The 25,103-nt window shown below is 46.4% G+C and overlaps 1 protein-coding gene across 1 annotated transcript; it reads right to left on the reverse strand.

The window, feature by feature from the left end:
• Positions 1–3,737: 3,737 nt before the first annotated feature.
• Cpt2 (carnitine palmitoyltransferase 2) lies at positions 3,738–23,345 on the reverse strand. Its single transcript, NM_009949.2, has 5 exons — positions 23,071–23,345; positions 14,020–14,100; positions 12,397–12,503; positions 6,677–7,981; positions 3,738–4,319 (listed from the first exon to the last, which is right to left on the reverse strand). The coding sequence occupies exons 1-5, from the start codon at positions 23,220–23,222 to the stop codon at positions 3,988–3,990; spliced, it is 1,977 nt and encodes a 658-aa protein (NP_034079.2). The 5' UTR covers positions 23,223–23,345; the 3' UTR covers positions 3,738–3,987.
• Between the last annotated feature and the right edge of the window lie 1,758 nt (positions 23,346–25,103).

The raw sequence follows: 25,103 nt of genomic DNA on the forward strand, positions 1-25,103 counted from the left end.
GTGCGTAAGCTTGGCTTTTTGTGAATGTGTTGTGGTTGTGGTGTACTGGGCTTTGTGCTTTGTGTACAACAGCCTTTTCTACTTCTCAGAGCTTAATGCCCAGGGACTCTGCTTAGCTGACTGTAGCAATCATTACACAACACTGTCCTAATCCATGTGCCAGTGGGTGAGCCCTGGGATGGGGGTGGGGAGTTTTCAAGCCAGGCCTGGGGAGGACTCTGTGAGATACAGTTGTGCAAAAAGTAGTGATTTAACCAAGGGAGAAACACTAGGGAGGTGAGGAGAAGGGGCAGGCATGATCGGCTTTTAGAGAGCCAAGGAGACAACCCAGCTCCATCAAACTCGGCACACCCATGTTGGGTACAGTAGCATAGACAGGAGGCACTAACTTAGCTTTTCAGAGCCCTCAGTCATCTCTCACCTGTTCCACTTCCATACTGTGCTGGATAGTTCTTGTCAACTTGAAAAACTAAAGTCATCTAAGAGGAGGGAATCTCAATTTTAAAAATGTTTTCATAAGATGGGGCTCTAGGCAAGCCTATGGGTATTTTCTTAATTAGTGACTGATGGGGGAGGGTCATGCCCACTGTGGGTGGTGCCATCCCTGGGCTGGTGGTCCTGGGTTCTATAAGAAAGCAGGCTGAGCAAGCCATGGGGAGCAAGGCAGTAAGCAGCACTTCTCTATGGCTTCTGCATCAGCTCCTGCCTCCAGGGTCCTGCCCTGTTTGAATTTCTATCCTGACTTCCTTCAGTGGAACAATGATAAGGAAGTGTAAGCCAAATAGACCCTTTCCTCCTCCTGACTTGCTTTTTGGTCACGGTGTTTCATCAAAGCAGTAGAAACCCTAGCTAGGACACAGACCCTGGAGCTCTTCCATGAAGCCTCCCTGAATCTCCCCACCCAGTAGCTTGGTAAGGCTGCCTCATAATTCTTAGGCCTACCTAGAGTTAACGGGAGGTCCTGCTCTCCCCTGCTGAACTTGCTCATGCTGGCTCCCTGAGTCAGGAGGGCTCTGGGCTGGCACTGTGGCTATAGCTGCAGCAGATGCCCACTCCCTGAATAGGCTCCATCTTCTGCGCTGTGTGCATTTATCATGGAGGCCTTCTATCAACTGCTTGCTCCTCGGGCTTTAAAGCCTTCCTGAAGTTCACTAACATACACTTTGGCTGTTTTGGATGAAAGCCTGACACAAACCTTACCATATTTAGCTTTAGTGACCCAGACCGCCTCCTCCCTCCCTCCCTCCCTCCCTCTAGTTCTCTCTCTCTCTCCTCTCTCTCTTCTTTCTCCTCTCCTCTCCTCTCCTCCCCTCCCCTCCCCTCCCCTCCCCTCCCCTCCCCTCCCCTCCCCTCCCCTCTCGTCTGTTCTGCCTCTCGTCTAGGCTGCTCTCCTTCGTGACAGATACTTTGTCCTACCTTATAAAGTCCCTGCCTGCCCCACCACAGGCTCAGCCAAGCTCTGAAGCTCCATGTCTGTCTCAGGTCCTTGGTAAAGGCAGTTCTTCCTAAGGTCTCTGGTGGGCAGAGGCCTATTGACACCAGTCAACTGGACATCACACACTGCTTCCCTCAACAGAGCTTGTCTCTCCTCTGCTGTCCTCTGGCCCGATATCCATGGGGACTTCTACTGGTGATGACCAACCCTCTCTAATAGCTCTAATGAACCAGTCCATCAGAGACCGAATCCCCTTGAATTGCCTCAGGCTATGCAGCTGTCTCAAGGACTGGTGTGTGGTTACACTGCCCAATTTCTCTGCTTCTGCAACACTGGGACTCACCTCCATCTGTCCCCATACCCACAGCCTCACAAGCCAGATTTTTTTGTGACCAGGTTCCTCCCAGGGGTACCAGATTTAGGGGTTCCAGTAGGGACTGTATGTTATGGGCCTTCTTTCCTTTTGGCCCCTTAGCCATAGAAAACACCTCCATTTTCCCATCTGTTTTACCTAATTTACTTGCTTAGTCAGGAATGCCAATGCTAAAGCCAGTCTGCCTCTGGGCTGTCCCTACCCCTGGCCTCAGACGGATCTTTTGTTACCCACCGCAGACACTTGTTGATACCTCTACCCACGGTGTGCTACTCCCAGGACTTGCAATGCCTGCTCTAGACCATTGGCAGTTCTCAAAACATCTTGCTACTTCCATCAAAACCCCAGCCATCAAGCAGTAATACCACTCCATACCGCCTGGTAGAAGCCTGCCACCATGGGATTCCCCCACTGACAGCTCCTGCCCTGCTGGCCACACCTTAGTTACACATCTCACTACTTTCTGCACTGTCCATGCCTGGGCCACTATTCCTACAACGCCCTATAGGTAATACCACCATGCCAAAGTTTCCTCCACAAACACCAACCTCCAACCCCAATTCCCACAACTTCACTTCATCTGTTTGTTTCATTCCTCATATGGGGGATTCCGCTGCTCCTCATAAACTCATCCTGTCTGTCACACCCTACTAACTATGCCAAATGTTAGAATGTATTCCCAGGGGAAATGTAAGCCACACATACCTACCTGCCCCTTTTCCTAAGGTCCCAACAACACACTGAAGCACAGTTCCACCACAGTTTACTCTGAGGAGCTAATGAGTCTTTGGGCTTCCTTACAGCACAGGGGTGAGAGGTTACCTACAGTGGTGTGCCTTCTCTTCCAACTGGTCATACCTGGAAGGCTTCCCTGTAGCTGCACAGATGGAGTGCCACCCCATTCCACCCCCTCAGGCGTCCCTGTCTCAGCTGCTGGCCCATCTCCCTGCCACCTCATAACGGCTCAGTGGTTAAGAGCAATGGTCTTCCAAAGGACTTGGATTCAATTCCCAGCACCCACATGGCATCTAACAACTGTCTGTAACTATAGTACCAGGGCATCTGGCACCCTCACTCCAATGAACTTAAAATAAAAATAAATTTAAAAAAATAAGCAGGTGGTGATGGCCTAGCACTTGGGAGGCAGAGGCAGGTGGATCTCTGAGTTTGAGGCCAGCCTGGCCTGCAGAGCAAGTTCCAGGATACAGAGAAACACCGTCTTAAAAAGAAAAAATAGTCGGGCATGTTGGCACATGCCTTTAATCCCAGCACTTGGGAGGCAGAGGCAGGCAGATTTCTGAGTTCGAGGCCAGCATGGTTTACAGAGTGAGTTCCAGGACAGCCAAGGTTACACAGAGAAACCCTGTCTCAAATAAGAAAACAAAACAAAACAAAACAAAACAAACAAAAGAGCCGGGCTGGTGGCGCACACCTTTAATCCTAGCACCCAGGAGGCAGAGACTGGCGGATTTCTGAGTTCGAGGCCAGCCTGGTCTACAAAGTGAGCTCCAGGACAGCCAGGGCTATACAGAGAAACCCTGCCTCGAAAAACCAAGAAAAAAAGAAAAAGAAAAAATAATAATTATTTAAAGAAAAACTAAAAATATAAACAAATTCTAGAAAGAAAAAGAAAGAAAGAAAAAGGAAGGAAGGAAGGAAAGAACGAACGAACGAACAAACTAGAGTTTCTTCCCTGGCTAGAGAAGAATAAAATGAAGTAGTCTTCTAGCCATGGACGAGCTCCTGCTCCAGCTGGAGTGCTTTTAAATAGACTGAATCCCAAAGACCAGGATAAGCTTACAGGCAAACAGGACCCATGCCACCCCAAGATTGGTACCCCAAGGTCACTGTGCAACCTGTACATGCCGTTGGAAAGTCCTTTGGGGGATTAGGAAACAAGGTGGAGGATAAGGAAAAAGGAACCAGATCTGCAAGCAACACTGGGTTTATTTCTATTTAAACAATAAATACAGCTGAGTTAGCTTTCCAACCCGATCTCCTTAAGAAAGGGCTTTAGAGCTGCAGTCTCTCATTACCTTCAGTTGGGATCTTCCGCTCACACCTGCAGCACTGGCTGCTCAAGCACCAGGAACTAGTTTTGTTGACAAGATGGTACCTTCCAGCTACATGAACACCAATGTTCATGAGGAAGAATGGAGGCTTTTCATCGACCAAGAAGCTAAGTTTTGATGGCTTTGCCTTCGAGGGCATCGAACATGTCTTCCAAGCACTTCTGGACACAGTGGAGAAACTCTCGGGCATTGCGTCCTGAGTAGGAGGAGACATTGCAGCCTATCCAGTCATCGTGAACAGCATACGCAATGCCAAAGCCATCAGGGACCACAGGGGCAAAGCCACCGAGGCTCACTGCTGGGCTGCTCAGAGTGCTGGTGGACAGGATGTTGTGGTTTATCCGCTGGTATGCAGGGTCCTGATAGAGCTCAGGCAGGGTGACCCCTCTGGCTGCTGCCAGATACCGTAGAGCAAACAAGTGTCGGTCAAAGCCCTGGCCTGTCAGAGACAAAATGAAAATTCAGACTCTCAGGACCTCACAGTGAAGACCCCCAACTACAGTAGGAACCACTACACAAAAACTGAGAGAAGGGCCTTCTCTAGCACTGCACGCACGCCTCCAGCTTACTATATTCTCAGCTGCCAACAGATGGGCTAAACATGAACCTAACATGGACACATGAGGCTAAAACCACTGAACGCGGTACATAACTGTACTCCCAGCACTAGGGAAGCTGAGGCAGGAGGATTACAAGTTTAAGGACAGCATGGACAACGTGGCAAAAACCATGTGTCAAAAACAAATGAAGGCCATGCATGGTGGCACACACCTTTAATATCCCAAAACTCAGGAGGCAGAGACAGGAGGATCTCTGTGAGTTCATGGCCAGTCTGGTACACTCATTGATTTTCAGGTCAGCCAGGACTACATAGAGAGAAACCAACCAACCAAACAAACAAACAAGGGCTATAGAGGTAGCCTAGTGGAGCATTAGTTGCAGATGGCCTGGTTCAATTCTCAGAACTGACATGGCGGCTCACAACTCCTGTAACTCTAGTTCCAGGTTATGATGCCCTTTTCTGACCTCCACAGGCATCAGGAATGCACATGGTGCACATACATACAGGTTCAGCAAAACACTCACACAATAAAATAATACATCTAAAATAATTAAACAAAAAGACTGAATCATTTCAGAGCCAGATGGTACAATGAACTTCACAGCTGAAATAAGGCTCAATGGGTAAGGCCCTGGGTTCATTCCTCAACAACAACAACAGCACACACACACACAAACATGTGCCTCACCCATGCCTTGCCCATCACTGCTTCTTGAGTGGGTAAAGAAAAGAAAACTCAAAGTTCACACGTAACAGACTAACTGGGTGGGAAAGCAGTAAGGACATCTACCCAGGGTTCTAATCTCAACCATGTGTAACCTGGGCCAGTGGCTTAGCTTCCTAACTTAAAAGTGGACAAAGAGTAACTACACGCCTTGAGCACTTCTTCATTCCAGGGTGCTATTAAATGCTACATAACAGGACTGGACTATGAGAATCCTCAAAGTTCTTTCCAGCTCTTGAATTTTATCACAAAGATTTGAAGGTGTTAGACCTAGTGGGGAAACCCCCACTCAATTGCCGATTCAGCGTGCACCCAAAAATCACGAAGGACCATCTCTTGATGTAATTACATGAGGACTTTTAATAACGGAGCTCGGGACCGACATGCATCCCACACAGGAGATAACGGATGTCGGCCACGAGGCTTGAAAGCTAGGGGTTTTTATGGGGTAAGGGGCTTAGGAGTGTGGAATTCAGCATAGCGACACACTACTGGCTTATTCAAACATTAACAGAAAGATTGCAGGGCATCAGGACTTTGTTCATGTGGGCTGGGGGCTTATCTTGTTCACATAGCAACCAGTTGATGTATGACTTTACCTGGTGTCAAGGGGCAGTAGACAGAGGGGAGGTTCCGGCCAGGTGGTGTTGACCCAGACAAGATAGCCCTGCTTGTACAATCAAGCTGTTCTTAGGAATGTCTTAACAACAGCCCTGTCTGTTCTGCTTTGTTCTCGGCCCCAGGCCAGAGGCTCATAGACAACTCTTTTACATGAATCACAAGATACAAAATCTTATTTTCTTTCAAAGGAAAATAACCCCAGCAGAAACAGAGGCAGGCAGATCTCTGAGGACAGCCTGGTTTACATAGAGTTCCAGGACAGCCAGAGCTACACTGGGAAACCCTGTCTCAGAAACCCAAATAAAATTAGTAACTGTCATGAGCTTCTGAGATGAACTGTTTACAGAGCCAACCCACTGTAGCTGAGATGAAATAAGAGGGCAGGCCTAGAAATCCTAAACAGGCCGGGCGGTGGTAGCGCACGCCTTTAATCCCAGCACTTGGGAGGCAGAGGCAGGCGGATTTCTGAGTTCGAGGCCAGCCTGGTCTACAAAGTGAGTTCCAGGACAGCCAGGGCTATACAGAGAGACCCTGTCTCGAAAAACAAACAAACAAACAAACAAAAAGAAATCTTAAACAGGCAAAAACCGTGTCTGATGACCCAAGAGGACCAGGGGAAAACAAAGCAACAACAAAACAAGCCATTTGCTGCATCTGAGATCAACTTTAACTGAGTGGAAGTTTCCTGCTGTGTCACCCTAGCTTCTGGTCGCTAGGGGCTGCTTTGGCTGTTTCGACACAGCACAGGAAAAAGACCATTTGGGAGTTGGCAAGTAGATTAAACCTAGTGGTGGGTAAGGGATCGGATGTGAGTGGAGCATTACCGAGGCTCACGGAGGGCCAGACCCAAGGTGTTCTCCCCACCCGTGCCTTACCCAGCATGCCTTACCCATCGCTGCTTCTTTGGTCAGCTGGCCATGGTATTTGGAGCACTCAGCCATCATATGCTGAAGCTCGCCCACACTGTGCTTGGAGGGCTCCCTGACAAATGCCTCGGAGCATCTCTTAGTAAAGATGGAAGCTGGGCGAATAGTCTCTGTGCGGCCGTGTTTGAAGGCTGCAGTGCTGCAGGATTCATAGGTAGCCACTGTCTGGCCATACTGTCGCAGGAAAGCCATCTGGAAGGCCAGCTGGGCCACTGCATCAGGGCTCAGCTTCTTCTTCTTCAAGAATTCCTTGCCACCTCTCTGAAACTGAATGGCGTCAATGGTGAGGGTTTTCATGGTGGCATCAAACTTCTCCTTAGCAGCGGTGACGCCAGCCTTTAGAGCACTGCTGAGCTTAAAACTGAGCTTCTGCACAGACACGGAGGAGTCGGTGGCGGCCGGCTGGCTCTGGGGAGCAATGGCAGGGGTCTGAGTGCTGTCTCTGAACACTTCATTGAAAAACCTAAGGACTGCTACACCATCCCCCCACGCATGCTCGAAGTGGACTGCAGCAGTGCCATCTTTGGCTACAATGAGGTTAAAGGACTTATCAAACCAGCGGTTCGTGCCGTCACCGTGCAGCATGGTGTGTGACAAGTGAACAAGATCCTTCATCGGGAAGTCATCTAAGCAGAGGCAGAAGACAGCAGAGTCCACTTTCCTCAGGGTTTCCTCATTGCCACCATGAATCAACTTCTGTCTGAGCTCTGCCCAGACATCTCGGTTCTCACTGGTCAAATAAGCCAGGGGAAACTCGGGCACAGGGCTGCTGTCTGAGAGAATGTACTTTAGATGTGCCTGGATTTCTGAGGGATTCACAATGTTCCCATCTTGATCGAGGACATCAAAGACATAGAAATGTCCTTTTCTTAGGACCAGGAGGTGTCTAGCCTTGGTATCAGTAAAGAGTTCATCACGACTGGGTTTGGGTATACGAGTTGAATTGAAAAGCCGAAAATATTGGGACATATCCAGGGGATATGCATTGACCAGGTAGGCTCCATACCAGGAGAGAGAGGAAGGAACAAAGCGGATGAGTCTTTTGAAGGCATCTGTGTCACTTCTGGCAGGGTTCAAGTGGAACACTTCTGGCTCTAGAAGGCCAGCCCGAAGTGTCTTCAGAAACCGCACTGCAGAAACAGTCAAGTTGGTGGCCCTGGTGAGCTGGTCATTATACTCAGACTTCGGGTCCGGATTGAATGCCATGAATGGATTAAAGTTTAAAACGACAGAGTCTCGAGCAGTTAAATACATATCAAACCAGGGGCCTAAGAAAGAGAAAATATGAAGAGCTAATGCTATATCTAAAAATAAAATTTAAGAAAGAAGAGAACTCCAGCTCAGGTGGCAGAAATGATACCAACTTCAAGAAGGCGAGTGTATTTGGTGCACAGTGATTTATGCCATATTAGCAGTATCTTAGCATATTAGCATGGTCTTACGCATCTGGATTCTGTTACTTTCAATAATGGTTCTGAGGTTCACCCAGGTGTAACATGCATGTAACATGGATATAGTACATTCTGTTTATCCATTCATCAGTTAATGGATATCTGGGTTGTTTTGGTTTTTTTTTTTTTTTCACCTCTTAGCCAAGCATGATAATCCTATGAGCCTTTATATGCAAGTTTCTATGTGGACATATGTTCTCACTTTTTAAAAGAATATATGTAAGGAAGTTAAGAATCTCCTAAGCCAGCCGGGCGTGGTGGCGCACGCCTTTGATCCAAGCACTTGGGAGGCAGAGGCAGGCGGATTTTTGAGTTTGAAGCCAGCCTGGTCTACAGAGTGAGTTCCAGGACAGCTAGGGCAATATAGAGAAGCCCTGTCTCAAAAAAACCAAATCCAACCAACCAACCAACCAAAACAAACAAACAAAAAAATCTCCTAAGCCTTTTACTTTTTTTTTTTTATTTAGGTTTTTTTTTTTTTTTTTTTTTTTTTTTTTTTTTTTTTGAGACAGAGTCTCTCTACATAGCCCTAGCAGTCCTGGAATTCACTATGTAGACCAGGCTGGTCTTGAATTTACCGAGATCTGACTACCTCTACTTCCTGGTATTAAAGGTTTGCCCACCACACCTGGCTTCTGTTAAGCCCTTTGAGGAATACCCACAAGCCCTGTGTGAGAGCTCCAGTTCCCATGCCCTCAAAAGCAACTATTCCTATGTAGACAGAGTCTCACTGATGCTACTGCTAGTCTGAAATTTGTAATTTTTCTGTCTCGGTCTTTGGGTAGTCAGGATTACAAAAATGCCAAGCAAGCCAATGTTAAGGTCAAGAGAAAGACTAAAAGTCTGAAAGTATCTAGGCGACTTGTAATGCCCAAGACAGATGGAAGAAGGCTGATTTCAACCTAGCAAGAAGGCCAGATACAACCTGCTTCATGCAGCAGGCCTCCCAGAGGACCAGGCTGAAATGGTACCATTGCACGTGTGCCTACTGCTCTATAATTCCTTCCCACTCTTGTTCTCTCCATCAAGATAAGCTGGAAGACATCCCAACTGAGCTCCCAGGTCCTCCCCCACCCCATTTCTCTACATTACACTCAGTGAGGCACTCTAGAAGCCCCTTCCTAGAGAATCTAACCAGACACCACCACTAGAGACACCCAAAGCAACAGCTGAACACACCCACAAAAACTATGTCTAAAACTGAGCAGCCCCCCCCCACCCTTCCCCCAGAGAACACCTCACTCATCAGCATCACACGCAAGGCAAGACAGACAGACGGGAGAGGGACTCGGAGAAGCGAGGGCATGGGAAGTAAGAGTAGGAAGCTTGACGTGCTAAACATAAACAGTAAAAAGAATCTTCACAACAAGCTTGGTAAGGCTGCCTGCCACTAAACCTAATGGCCTGAGTTAGATCCTGAGGACTTACATTATAAGAGATCCAAGTCCTACAGGTTGTCCTATGACAGCTGCATGTGCGTCATAGGACACACGCGCGTGCGCGCACACACACACAGTAAATATTGAAAAAAAATGTAATCCTGACTGAAAAAGAGCTGGTGGAGCAGAGGGGGAAGTGGAGAACAGAGACCAGGAATTAGAAATTCCACAGAAGAGTTGAAAGAGAAACTAAATTTCTAAGACATTAGAAGAAAAGAGCAAGAGATGGAAACTACGACAGAAACAAGAGATGGGAGGACTCAGACATGCACACCCAAACCAGCACACAGAGAGAGACATCTTCAGCAGATGAGAAGAAACGAAGTAAGTAAACCAACACACGTCCCAGGACAGAGGGCATGAGCTTCCACAGGAGGGTTCCGTCAGTGACACAGCAAAATAGGCAGGGACACACATACACCAAAATACAGCAGATGAAGTGTCAGAACACTGGGGACACAAATAAATAAAACTAGAAACACTCAGATTACTATCAGGCCTTTCAACAGAAACAATTGGAGCTAACAGACAATGGAAAATAGCTTTCAAAATCCTGTGGCTCTGTCATTTCCAACCCAGCCAACCCAAGTGCCCACCACTCAAGGATGCACGGGACACTGAGACTGCTTCCTGTGTTCTGCTCCCAAAAGGCAAAGGTCTCTGAAAACAGCGAAGGAGGAGCCAAGAGAGAGGAAAATAAGAAGCCCAAGAAACCAGCGTCCCAACATGAGGGAAGGCTGAAGAGATGCCATCGCTGACCGTAAATATGCCAAGAGTGAAAATAAAACAAACAAAAGGGAAAAGATGCAGAGAGAGAGGAAGAGAGAGAGAGAGAGAAAGAGAAGCTTCACCACAGGCCAAGAGTTCACAGATCTGACGGGAACAATCTAGAAGTCCTGGAACAGATACTGTCAAAAGGATTAAAGCCAGCCAGGTGATGGTGGCTCGTACCTTTAGTTCCAGCAGAAGCAGAGGTAGGTGGATCTCTGAGTTTAAGGCCAGCCTGGACTACAGGGAAAGTTCCAGGACAGCCAGGATTACACAGTGAAACTCTGTCTCAAAAAAAAAAAAAAAATGAAAAATGAAAGCTCATAGAACAGCTGGGGTACGTTCATGCACTCAGAAGACATACTGACAACTTGGGGGTATCAGGCGATAAATTAACAATTAATCATATAGAAAACTAAACAAAAGAATGAGAGCTTTAGTAACCAGAGAAAATGAGAAGTTGGTAATGAAAAACAATCCTAGCAACAACCACATGTATAGGACTATACCAGTATGAGCACTAGCCACAGGGGTAACCAAAATTGTGACTATAGTGTGCAAACGAGGGTATGGGAGCATGTGTGTGTGTGTTTCTATATGTGCAAGAAAGAAATACAAGACTTCTAAGGTCTAACTTTTGTTAGTGAAATGTCATCAGGCAGTTTAAAACAAAGGGGAGTAATATAATTTAGAGGAAACAAGACCTGAAGGGAAAAAAAAAAGCTAGATGTGGTGGCATCAGTTCTTAGGAGGCAGAGTCAGGGGAATCACAAGTCCAAGGCCAGCTTAGGTCACATAGCAACATCCCGGTCAGTAAATAAATAGTCAAATACTCAAGTAAAAAGCAAGAAACTAGGGAGGGTAGGCCAACTTCTGCTTATCCCAACAAGTCTTATAAGATAACTTGATTTTAAAAAAAAAATGTATGCATGAATGAGTGTGCATTAGTATATGTGCTCAATCTGTGTGCAGGAACCCAGAGGCCAGAAGAAGGGGTTGAATCTCCTGGGACTGGAGCTAAAAGCACTTGTGAGCTACCTCACATGGGTGCCAGTAACCAGACCCAGCTCTATAAGAGCAGTAAGTGCTCTTAACTGCTAAGCCATCTCTCCAGCCTATATGGTTCTTTAAACTGTATGTATGCATAATTGGTAAAACTATAAACAATGGGCCAAGAAAATGGCTCCCTGGTAAAGTGGTGTTGTCAAGCCTGACCATCGCCCAAATGGTGGGAGGAGAGAACTCAGCTCTGCAATCTGTCCTCTGACTACCACATGCATGCTGGGGCACATGAATCCCCACCAAAAATAGATAAATGTACATATATAACATATGTAGCCAAGTGTAATGGTACATCTATAGTCCCAGCTACTGGAAGCAGAGGGATCATGAAATTGAAGCCAGCCTGGGTTACAAAGGGAGACCCTCCATCTCAAAAATAATAAAACACTTTTTAAATTAAAATGTGTATCCCAGGCTGGTCTTGAACTCCAGATCCTCCTGCCTCTGCCTCCTTCGGCATATCCTACCGGCCTGCACCACCAGAACTTTTTAAATTAAAAAAACACCTACTTTTTTTAAGTGTAAGAACAGGAGAGAACACCACAGACTCTAGACCGAAGGCAAAGAGAACTGGGTTTCCTCAGACCAACTGCTCTACCTGGATGGCTGAGGAAGGACCAACCTGCCAGGGACAGGATGTGCATGAGGCCATGGGGACAGTTCGGGAAGCCAGACGCAGCAGGTTGGCTGACACATGACTGGCTGGCATCAGAGAGGCAAGTGAGACAAGGCTGCAGAGGACAGCAGGGCAGAACTGAAGGACACTCACGACACAGGACTCCTGCATCGTTTTCAGACAGAATCGATTAAGTTCTGTCTCAAGCCCATGTACTGTAAAGGCAAGCTACTGGTCTTGTGTAGCTGCCAGTGCACACCTGCTTAAGTGCTGGGTCCACACACACAGGAAGGGAAGGAGCTGGGATGCCTGAGGGGCATGATGACCCCGCCCACCCGCGCACCTACCTGAGATGTAGCTGGTGTGCTTATTCTGTTTATCCTGAGCGAGCAGGTGCGCATGCAGCTCCTTCCCAATGCCGTTCTCAAAATCCTTACACAACACTTCTGTCTTCCTGTAATTTTCAAGAAAACACAGGTCAAACCACAGTGGGGGATGCATGATTTACAGCTTCCTGGCCAGGAACTCAGACTCCGGGTCCTCAAAAGTATATCCCAGAACCTGGAAATAAGATCCAAAGAGAAGAGCACAGATCAGCTTAAAATGTCTACACTTAGGGAACTGGAAGGCCAGTGGCTCCTCACAGAACCACTTGTCCACTGGAGGCCAAACAGAGGCACCGAGGAAAGCTCTGGGTCAAAAGGGGCCAAGTAAGAATCCTAGCTCTGCCACATTCAAACTGGGTGGCTTCAGACAAGATGCTCATCTCTCCAGGTCTCAGTTTCTATTTGCATAAAAGAGAGATAATAATGTCATCTCGAGGAATTAAAAAAGATAAAGCTTGGGACAGAGGAGAACAGGACACAGTAACTGGAAGCCATTGTATTGTTAAAGTCTGTAGATGACTATCTCAAAGCAGAGGCCTAGACTATGAACAGTTCTCCTGTTTCTTTTCCTGTGACTCTAATGACAATAACTAGTAATCTGTACAGAGAACGCCCAGTGTGGGAAACAGCACCGATTCTGCTACTCTACAAGGCTTTGATGCAGTCCTCTTCTGACAACAACCAATGTTCTCTTCAGAGTCTGTGCTGTGTTGGTTTCCTAAGGTTGCTCTTACAGATGCCACAAACCCAATATGGATGAAAACCTAGTGTGGTGCTACATGCCTTTGATACGAGCACTCTGGAACAGACAGAGGGGCAGAACTCTGTGAGTTCAAGGCCAGCCTAGTCTACATAGTGATTTCCAGGACAACCAGTACTATGTACAAAGGCCCTGTCTCAAAAGAACAACACTAGCAAGCAAACAAAACCCCCTAGAGTTTTACTCTCTAGGAGCCCTGGAGGCTAGTGTTCGCTTGGCTTTTGGTGTTGGCAACAGTCCTTGGTGTTCTTAGCTTGTGGACACAACAGTCCAATCTCTACCTGGTTCTTTATGGCTGTCAACGACTCTTAAGGACATCAGTAGTGCTGGGTTAGGGAGCTGCCCAATCCCAGTAGAACTTCATCTACATCAATTACATCTGCAACAACCTGGTGTCCATGTAAGGTCTCATTCTGAGATTTTTAAAAGGCCATGTGTTTGGGGCACAGTATCCAATCTGGTGAACATCTTCAGCAAGCAGACTCTGGTCTGCTGTATAATCTTTTATGGGCCTCCCTCCCCAGAACACTGGACTCTTGAATGCGATCAGTACTAGCCAGCCTCCCAAAATTAAGCACAAACATGCCACCCTGGCTTATAAACCATCTCCTGCAGAGTCTCACTAGAGGGACTTACCCCAGCTTGATTAGTCCTTTGAGAATGAAAACCTAATTCCTGAATTTGCAAATGTAAAACCCAGGTTCCAGGTTCAGGAGGCTCTGTTAGGTCACTGATATCCTTTGAAGTTTGGTCTGTGACCACTTTTGTTAGCCTCCCTTCAATTCTACCTGCTAGCAACTGTTCTCCAGGTTCACAGTGTTTACCTGAACTGGCTGTCATTCAAGAGAGGCTTCTGTGCACTGAGGTATCTCTTCATGGTGTCTTCAAGTTTAGGGATAGGCAGCCTAGAGAGAACACAAAGTCGGTGTGAGGCTGACAGCACAGGAAGGCACCAAGAAGCTTTGCAAGCCAAACTAGTAAACCAAGTACTGGATAATTCATTCCCTTTTTAGAAGACGGGAAAGCCAGTACCAAGTCAGACTTGATGGACAGGGCTGGGATGCAGGTCAGCGGAGAGCACTTACTTCCCTAGCATAGCATGCGTGAGGTCCTAGGTAAATGAGAGAGTAGTAACAAACAGCCGATGAGTTTACTACTGCATCAACAGTTAAGTCTATCCTATTCTATTCCTGTAAAATGTCTACAAAAGTATTTTAAATAATAATAATAATAGATTCAAAATGGGAAAGCAGAGGCTCCCCCAGCATCCTGTTTCCTGGCCAGTTATACCATCTGCTAACACTGTTCAATACCTTTTGACTGAACATACATTCCCGACAATCATGATGAAAGGAAAAAGCTTTGTTTGTAAAATACTGTTGAGCATTTTACAAGAGTAAAACAAAGCCAGATGTGGAGGCTCATGCCTTTAATCCCAGTCTTGTGTGTAGTTTTTGCTACCCCACTTTAAGCTCTGGGCAGACTTCATTACCAGACCCACCTAGGTTCCCTCGGATTCTCAGATGAAAGAAACACACACACACACACACACACGCGTGCACACGTGTGCACGTACTTATTTTTTATACTGCTCTAGCTCACTGGCCAGGCTCTTCTAAGCCTTCCTCATTTATGGAGCCTTCCTTTTCACTCTCAGCTCAGCACCCTAAATCTGCCCCAGCTTCAGTTGCTCAGTTACCTTTAGTCCTCTATCTGCCCTCAGCTTAGTTATGTGCACCGGCTACCCCAGTCTTAGTTGGGGAAGTGGCTAATGGCTACTCCACCTTAGATCTAACATGACTGGTGGCTTTTTTCTCTCCAAAGCATGGTGAATCTCTTTCTCCTCTCCCGAGTCTGCTAGCCTGCCAGAGGGGGAAACTGGAAGTCCCCCTATTCTGCCCAGCTCATTGGTCGCTAGCATCTTTATTGATTGATCAAGAACCAATTGGGGAACAGGACCCTCAGTGTTCACACACAGATTCCCAATCAAGACATCAGAACACCCCCTACATCCCAGCACCTGGGAGGCAGAGGCAGGCAGATCCCTATGAGTTTGAAGCCAGCCTACTCTACAGAGTGAGTTCCAGGACAGCCAGGACTACACAGAGAAACTGTCTCAGAAAAAAAAAAAAAAAAAAAAAAAAAAGAAGGAAAGGAAAGACCTGCCCCAAACAGCTCGATATGGAGGCTGCATACATTGAAAGGTAGAAACTGATCACTACTCCATGCCCAGCACCAGCATCCTATCAGCAATCGCTAGGCATCTCCATGTGCTCAAACAACAGCAAAGGCACACAATGCTGACTTACTCTCTAGCAGCAGAGTCCCCAGACACCATGACATCTATCTTCTCTGCCATTTCAATAACTTTATTGAAAGATACACAACCCAGCATAAACACAATAGCTTCTTACTTTACGTCTACCAAGATGAAATTAAGAGTTACATGCAAAATACTGAACTTTTTAGTCACTCACGAAAACCAGACCACTACCCACAAAGCACAGCACGGCTCAGCTTGCTTTTATTTATTTGTTTATTTGCTTGCTTGTTTTTAGAGACAGGGTTTCTTTGTGTAACAGAGTTTTGACTGTCTTGGAAATTGCTCTGTAGACCAGGCTGGCGTAGAACTCAAGAGATATGCCTGCCTCTGCCTTCCAAGTGCTGGGATTAATTTAAAGGCAAGGGCCACCACCACCTGGCTACATAGCTCAGTTTATGATATGTTATACTGCATCTATTTATTTTTAAATGTATACATATATATAATCTGATAAGGATAAATGGAAATTATTTACAGCCACTGTGAACTTAGATACCCCCAGTAACCAATCATTCCGGACCCTTTGATCCCACTGATCCCCTTTTAGGCACTGACTCACACAGGAAGTCCCAAATATCACCTCAGCTACTGTATAATTACAAAATGTATTATTTAAACTTCTTAGTTTTAACACTGAAGGTATTAAGGAGTTTTCCCATTTTAAGGGAAATCCTAAATCAGAGACAACAGTAGTTTGTGAAAAACAGCCCTTAATAAAAACTTCTGAATGATCAATTCTATCCTGACTGCACTTTCTTCAATAGAATATGGACATTTTCAGAGTGGTGACTTTGTTTTAAATTACTAATTACACAATGCAAGAGGTTTTTTGATGCTGACAAAAGTCCCGAGCAAAATAACTTAGAGGAGGAGAGATTTGTGTGAGTTCACTCCAGAAGATCTCCTGGGATGGACCCTGGGATGGAAATTTCTAGAAGTTTCCAGCCACCAGCGGAGGTCAGTGAGAATGAAGCCAGGAAGAGGGGCATAGAACTGCTTCTTCTGGTTATGGTATCTTACAGAGAAGGCCTTTACACTACTAATTCCTTCTATAGAGCTTCTTCTCTGGTAACCATTGGAACATGGGTCAACATAAGGAAGGTTTTTGATAAACTTATATCTGATGAATTAACTAGTTACTTCCTCTTCTACCCAGCATTAGACTGTTTTATGCTGTCACAAATTGAGACAACATCATTTACAAAGAAAAACTTATGCTCTGGAGGCTGGGGATTCGGAGAAGGCTTGATTGGTCTTTTACTCTTTTTTTTTTTTCTTTCTTTTTTTCTTTTTGAGCATGGCTTGGGATGTACCTCCCTCTTCTCTTTCTTTCTTAATTTATTTTATACTCATGCATGTCTGTGTGAGGGTGTCAGATGCCCTGGAACTGAAGTTACAGACAGCTGTGAGCTGCCCTGTGGATGCTGGGAATTGGACCCAGGTCCTCTGGAAGAGCAGCAGCTGATACTCTTAACTGCTGAGCCATCTCTCCAGTCAAATTTATTTATTTATTTACTTACTTACTTAGAAATAGGGTCAAACTATGTAGACCTGAGTGGCCTAGAACTCACAGACATCCACCTGCTTCTGCCTCCCAAGTGCTGAGATTAAAGGTATGGACCACCTCACCTGGCAGAAGACTAGACTCTTGAAGGTCATCTTGCTATATCATAACATAACTGAAGATAATACTTGGGCCACAAAAGGCCAAACTTGCTTGGTTGTTGTTTTGGGGACAATATCATGCTATAAAGCCCAGGCTGGACTGGAACTCATGGCAATCCTCCTGCCTCAGCCTTCTAAGTGCTGAGATTATAGAGGTGAGCCAATATGCCAGTTCAAATTTGCTATTATAACACACTTACTCTTTTAATAATACCCCACTCCCAAGAAGAACCCATCTCCAGGTTTTTTTTTTTCTTTTTCCTTTTTTTTTTTTTTTTTTAAAATTAGGTATTTTCTTCACCATCTCCAGGTCTTTCTCTACCAAATTCAGTGGCAGGAGCCAGGAAGAGGGCCCAGTGAGTAAAGGCACTTGCCTCCAAGCCTAATGACCTGAGTTTGATCTCTGGGGACCACAAGATGAGAAAGAAGCTGCAATTTGTCCTCTGGCCTCCTCTACCATACAGCACATGCATGCACTTGTGTACATACACATGTGCACACACAGACAGACACATATAAGTGGGTTTTTTTTTCCAATTTTGTGACAATTCTTACTTATTTTTCTCCTCATCAAACTGAGAGCTCATTAATGGATAATTGAAATTGTTATCATATAGAAGATACAGCTAGAAACTCTCCAATTATCCTGTGGGTTTTGACATCATCATGTGTTCCTTCCCTCCCTCCTCATCCTAAACATTCATGTATTTTCAGGACTGTATGTATAACTGCAACAGTTTATTGCTCTAATTTGGCCATTGCGACCTTTATGGTTCCTCCAAGCACAGATGGAGTGAAATCAGAATCGTTAGGTTATTGCCAACTGCAAGTTTATTCTCTTTATAGATGACATGCTGGAAAATGTCTGACAGTTGCCATCCAATAATCCTGAATTCACCTTCCAGAAGGAAGATCAGGGGCTACAAAGGGGAGGCAGACAGAGTGGGATGTGTCTAACAAGGGCAGGCTTTGAGGGGAAGGATGATAAACTGGATTTGACAGTAGTGATGGCTGCAGTGCTGTGCATGTGCTAAAAATGATACACTGGAAAACAGTGAACTCTGGGCAGCAAAAAGGCTGGATCAGTAAAGTGCTTAAGCAGGAGGGCCTGAGATTGAGGCCCTAGAACCCACTTTTTAAAAAGCAAGTATGGCAGCATATGGGTGCAATGCTAGCATGAGATGTAGCTGGAGACAGGGGGATGTTTGGGGCTATCAGACTAGTCCACCCAGACTGTCTTGTTGTAAGGACAGTTTTTGTTTTGTTTTGAATGGTTTTTCGACACAGGGTTTCTCTGTGTAACCCTGGCTGTCCTGGAACTCACTCTGTAGACCAGGCTGGCCTCAAACTCAGAAATCTGCCTGCCTCTGCCTCCCAAATGCTGGGATTAAAGGTGTGCCCCACCACTGCCTGGCCTGTAAGGACTGTTTTTAACTGTTAACTTGACACAGGCTAGAATCACCTGGGAGTAATTTCAATGGATTCGCCACCTGAGGATTTACATTTAATATGACTTACAAGATTAGGATTCTAGTTCTTGCGCCCAGCAATTGAGTTGCCACTGACTCTGAACTAAGTTTGTGTGGTGTTTTCCTTCACGAGGAGGATCAACTGGGTTTCAGGAGAAAGATACAGCAGCAAAGTGTGGGTTTGCAAGAAGTGCACCCCAAAAGGCTGTGGAAATTCTGAAGTACGGGGTTGGCATGGTATCAACCTGCCAGTGGGAACTTAGTGAGCTGGGTGGAGAGATTTCGGAGCTGACTCAGAGAGTCTCCACGAGATTAGAACAGGTCGGCCAGCCTGTGGGAGCCTACCGGTGATAGCATGGATTTGCCCTTTTATTATTTCATGCTACAGAGCTGTCTAAGTTGGGGCAGTCTGCAGCCATGCCTATGAGGAATTTTCATAGGCTAATGAGGTGGGAAGACCCACCCTGAATGTTGGCTTCCAGCCTCCTGGCCAGATCTTTGTCAACCCAGTGAAAAACCAGTAAGCCAGGACTAAGAATTTCTAGGAAATAGCAAACAATGTTCATTGTCTTTGGTCACCAAGAGATGGGTGTAAGCCATGCTTTATGTGCTGGCTGCCTCTCTGCAACCATGAAGAGAAAGCCGGCTTGAGAATGAAATCACATAAGTGAAGCGCTCAACAGGAAGGCAAGACAGCACCGGCGTGGGTTCAGGAAACCTGTGTGAGCTCATAGATGCCGTTACTTGAGCCAGTTTAACTGGACTTTCTGCAACAGGTACAAAGACTCTTATAATAACAATCTTCTTTTAATAGTGTTCCCCAACCATCCTCTCAGTAACAAGATCAAGACAGGAGAGCTCTGGTGATTCATCAGGCCTCAAAAGAGGTAGAGCCAGGGTCTGGAGAGAGAGATGCTCACAGCAACTTTGTCTTAACCTCTCGTGTTTTCCTGTCCCACCCCATCCCTACCTAACAGACATTTGCCCTAATAAAAATGAAGGGGGCCGGGCGTGGTGGCACATGCCTTTCATCCCAGCACTTGGGAGGCAGAGGCAGGTAGATCTCTGAGTTCAAGGCTAGCCTGGTCTACAAAGTGAGTTCCAGGACAGCCAGGGCTACACAGAGAAACCCTGTCTTGAAAAAACAAACAAACAAACAAACAAACAAACAAACAAAAAAGATGAAGGGGAAATGTTGGGCAGATTCATCTCCTGTGTAAGCTACTGAGTCACCTGCTCCCATACCCGGTCTGCACCCCCAAAGCAGGGACTCTGGCATTCTTCCTGCAAGAACACAGATAAAATGCCTTCTCTGTCTATAGGATCTAATTATAATTGGGGTAGTGTTCACAAGAGTCATTTAGGAATAAAGTTATTCTGGAAAACAAGAAGTCTGGCCTAGAAGACATGCCTTTGGAGCTCAGAAATTAGTTTCTACCCTAGTGCCAGCCCCCTCCTCTGAAAACAAACAAACAAACAACAAACCAATCCACACTACTACTCTATGTTCTCCATGGAACAGAGGGACTTTCCTGGTCCCTCATCCTGAAGTGAGAGTTAGATACTTTGTGTGTCAGCAATTCTGGGCTCGTAAAATATATTCTCTCTGACACTCATCGATGTCACACTTGGCAAGGAGCCCTGACCTTGAGGTCAGATGAACTTGGTTTCTGATTTATTTATTCCTAATAACTACCACTCTTGTCTCCCACATGGGTTCCCTACAGAAGGTGCCCATTGGTTTGAACACCAGCTATCACTGTAGGTGGTTAAATGAGAAGCAGCAGATAACTGGCATTTATTATCATGGTTCCACTGTAGATCTAATACAACTCCCCAGAAGGTCTCTCCCCACTAACCATTCCAGCCACAAACCAGCAAGGCCTAAATGGTGTAGCTCTGTGCTAATGTCTACCTCTCGACCTCTCTATGTACAACACTGTTTCAGCACCTTCTCCTGATGTGCAGCTCTGTTCTTCCTCCCACTTGGTAAACGTCAAATTCTAGATCAGTGTCACCTCCTCTATGGGGCTTCCCTCACCCACCGTAACATTAAGTCACTGACAGAGCACATCAGTTGCCATCTTGTTCCAGTTACCATGCTTATGAATGCCTACTGAGTATTCTGTGCCAAACCTGCACAAGGGCTTTGTATGGCGTGTTTAATTCTAATTCCTCCCTGGAACTGGAGTTACAGGCAATTGGGAGCCACTGGATGTGGTACTAGGAGCAGAACTCAAGTCCTCTGCAAGAGCAGCGATCACTCTTAACCACTGAGCCATTTCTCTATACCCCTGATATGCATCTCTCAGTATCTACAAGAACAAAACCCACAGCACCTGAAAAAGTTTAAGCAGATGATAATTCCAGGGCTCCTTCTAGACAGAGTCCAAGGCCACTGAGGCTAAAATGAAGCAGTGATAAGGAGGAACAGAGGGTGTGGCAATGGTTTCCTTATCCCAAGGGCCTCCTAATAGTCAGTCCAAAGAGCTGTGTTGCCATTCACCTCATTGAGGACTGTGGCTCTTTAACTGCAAAACTGCAGCCCTAATGGCAAATACACATCAGAAACGAAGTTCTGCCTGACCTCAAGGTTAGGGCTCCTTGCCAAGTGTGACATCGAGAGAGAGTATATTTTACTAGCTCGGAATTGCTGACACAGAAAGTCTCTCATCTAACTCCCACTTCACGATGAAGCACCAGGAACGTCGGCTGCTCCATGAGAGCATACAGTAGTAGGGTGGATTGGTTTGTTTTTTGTTTGTTGGTTTTGTTTTTGGAGGAAAGGGGCTCGTTGGCTTTTTTCCCAAGACAGGTTCTAAAATGTAGCTCTGGCTATCCTGGAACTCACAATATAGATGAGGCAGGCCTTGAACTCACAGCCAGCCTCCACCTTCTGAATGCTAAGATTAAAGGTATGCACTACTACCCTTGACTAGTGATAGTATTTATAATTCCAGGAACCTGCCACTACACCTGACAAGCAATATTATTTATACTTCCAGGATCTTACAGACGTTTGTGCTGTGGACAAGACTAAACTATGTTGAATATTCTTACAGTTTTCCAATTCTAAACTACCGACAGTCCACCTGATCTTAAACCTGGGTAAGGCACAGGCCTGCCTGAAAGTCAGTGCCCATCTGACTCAGCAAATGAAAACTCTCTTTCCCAAGCCCTCACCTTTCCCCTACATATTAATGCAGCTCACACAGGCTGTCTGGAGAAGCCAGGTCACACCCTCATCCTGCAATAGCAAAGTCCCTTTCTCTTTCCCCCTCCGTCCTGCTGAATTCAGATAACCTCACTGTAGCTGGTCTCACACATAAGCACACTGGGTTCTTGCTGAGAAGGCACGGTGGGCAGATGACACTGGGTTAAATAACTGCTGGACACGGAGGAAAACAAACCCCACAGCAGGGAACAATACCATGGTACAATGTGTGTCTTTTCCCGGATGGAGCAGGAAGGATCACTGGCAGCTGGGCCAGGACAGTGAGGGGGATTTGAAACAGGTTTGGAGCTTGGTTTGGGAAATAAACAATGAATGCAAAGACAATTTAGGTTTGGCTTAGAGTGAAGGTAATTTCTATTCTGGCAACCTAGAACAAAGCTGAGAGATCAACGAGAAAACTAGACTCCAGATTTAAGGAAGTACTGGGTATTGGGGACAGGGGGTGACGGACATGGAGGAACACTTATTAGGGCTGTTTGAATAGGTCAGGTAGTGTGGGTGAGGTGTTGGGGACCACCCGAAAGAGTGCTGAGGAAGGTTTGGTGGGTATGAAAAAGTTCTAGGTTAAGGCTGACCTTAGAAGATGGAGCAGAAGATGGAGAATGCTAAAATGAGGATAAAGATGTGCTTGCAGCAACGATGGGACACTACCAGAACAGGTACTGGAAGAGGAGTGGGCTGGGTGTTCTCAGCAACAGGTAAAGGTGAATAGGGGACACTGACCCGAGGGAGACCCATGTTAGGAACTGGCTATCCTCCCTCAATGGGGGTGCCCTATATCTTTAATCTCAGCACTCTACAGGCAGAAGCAAGAGGATCTCTAATAGGCCATCCTGGTCTACAGAGCTAGTTCTAGGGCACACAAACCCTCAAAACAAAACAAGGAATTGACCACCCTAGTAGAAAGGATTCGGGTGATTTTCAGGCATTAAGTGTGTAGGGCTCAGGATAGCTGTCTGAAAGATTAATGGAGCGGGCAGGAGTTTGTAGGATTCAAGATGAACTTGTAGACGGGAGGGTTGCGGAGGAGACTTTAAAGTTTCTGAATCTTCTGAGCCAGGGAATTTTCAAAGTCTCAGGCTTTCCAAGCTGGGGAATGTGACTGCCTCCAGGGCCGGAGGTTCAGGGCAAGTCCTAAGCACCAGGAGTCGGGTCTGGGCCGGGGCCAGGAGGCTGGGCTCACCTGGGCAGGCTGTCCTGGTAGTGCATGGTGGGTACGATGCTGTGCTGCAGATACTCGGCGGGCCCCGAGACAGCACTTAAGGGCCGACTAGGGGCTCCCAGGACAAGCGAGGGGCACCGGGGCCAGTCACGCAACAGCAGGCGCGGCATCATCGTCCCGGGCGGCAATGGCGGCTTGAGGACGCGGTGGCTGAGGGAGTTCCCGAGCAAGCAGGCCGCTGCCCTCAGGCCCGGGACACCCGTAGAGACTTAACGTCCAGTTCAACTCCGCCCACAGGGGCACTTCCGGGCACCGATAGGCGGTGGCCCCGCCCACACTTGGCCTCTCCCAGAGCCCGCCCACATCGTGGCCACGCCCAAGAGGCGGCCACGCCCACCTGGGCCGGAAGCGGTCTCTAAACTATAGTAAGCCCAGCTTCTTGCCCGAAGGTGGCAGGCATGTAACTCTGAAGCTAACCTCTTTTCCTTTCACAGAACTGGATAGAAATCAAAAGTAGAGAAAAAAGAAACGCTGAAACTTGGCATTTGGCAGACCTATCCTTGTCAAGGCTTGGTCTCTAGAGACCAAGAACATTTCAAACCTTTGTCTTCTAAGTAGAGAACAAGATCAACAAACGCCTCCACAGTTCTAGATTTACTGAACAATAGTCATACTTATTTCACCAATATAATTTGTTAGGCAGAATACTTTACTCATACTAGGTCCGTGTAGCATTCCCCAAGCCTGAAGTCTTTGAAGTGTGTGGCTTCGCGGGGCGGGGGGGGGTGGGGGTGGGGTGGGGTGGGGGGGGGATAGGGAACTTTCGGGATAGCATTTGAAATGTAAAGAAAATATCTAATAAAAATATTATTAAAAATGTATAACTGGAAATTGGGGGTGCATGCCTGTAATCTGAAGGAGAGGCAGAGGCAGAGTGTCAAGAATTCTAGCCTATATTCAGCTACATAGCGAGTTGGAAGCCATCCTGGGCTACACGGGACTGTGTCTTAATCAAAACAAGAGGAAGGAAGGAAAAAGAATGTACAGGAACCAGAAATGAGCATCCTTTTTCAGATTGAATATTTCAAAGGAAAAAAACAAAACAGGTTCCCTACCAAGAGGAAACCCTTGTCCTCTAGTTCTGGGTGTCTTTTAGCCTCAGTCCACCGTAGGAGGCTACCTGTCAGCACACATGGGTCCTGAAGTCCCAAACTTTTCAGGAATTCAAAGATTCTTGAACGTGAACATCCCCATCCATCGCTAAACCACCACAGGCAAGCAACATATACCATACCCCTCTGGTCTCTGCCTCATCTGTAGCTAAAGAAGTAATAGGTTCTGCTACCACTTATTTTACATAGTGAATTATTCTCACTTGAAGCACAACAGAATTCCATTCTGGAAACACAACCTTCCTTTAGCTCCAGCTGTCTGTCAGGACCCTGTAGATCTGAAGCAGCCAAGTACATTTTGTCTGTTCCATAAGTAGGTAGGCAGAGCCATGAGCTGGAACACATCCCAAAGGGCACTGGATTTGGAGTTCAGGGGACCTGAGTTTGTTTCTCGGGCTCTGTCCTTATTTAGATGACCAGCAGTTAAACAGGAAACTCACTTACCAGCTCCATACTGAAGAACTTTTCTTCATTGACTGAAGAGCTAAGCACAGAATTCAAAGCTAGTGGGAACCAGGGATGTAACTCAGTGGGCAGGGTGTTTGCCTAGCATGCATGAAACCCTAGGTTTGATCCCTAGTATCACATAAACCAACCAAATATGGTGGTGCATGCCTGTAATCCCAGCACTGGGAAGGTGGAGGCCTGAGAATTGATTCGATGTTGACGGGTGGGATGGCTCAGGGAGTAAGGTCCTTGGCACTGATGATGATCTGAGTTAAGTCCCTGAGACACAATGGTGGAAAAGGAGAACAGACTTGTGAAGGATGTCCTCTGACCTCCACACACAACATAATAAAATGGCAATTTTAAAACAAAATTTTAAAAATACCAAACTTCTAATTTTCCTCCCTTGAGAACAGACCTATCTGGCCCAAATTC

Source organism: Mus musculus, chromosome 4 (genome assembly GCF_000001635.26).
Source record: "Mus musculus strain C57BL/6J chromosome 4, GRCm38.p6 C57BL/6J".
Taxonomy (NCBI): domain Eukaryota; kingdom Metazoa; phylum Chordata; class Mammalia; order Rodentia; family Muridae; genus Mus; species Mus musculus.

Coding starts and splice junctions, on each gene's coding strand:
- Cpt2 (NM_009949.2), bottom strand. CDS start 23,222: ATGATGCCGCGCCTGCTGTTGCGTGACTGGCCCCGGTGCCCCTCGCTT. Junction 12,504..14,019: donor TTGAATGACAGCCAGTTCAG/GTAAACACTGTG, acceptor TGAAAATTACAG/GAAGACAGAAGTGTTGTGTA. Junction 4,320..6,676: donor GACCAAAGAAGCAGCGATGG/GTAAGGCATGCT, acceptor TGTCTCTGACAG/GCCAGGGCTTTGACCGACAC.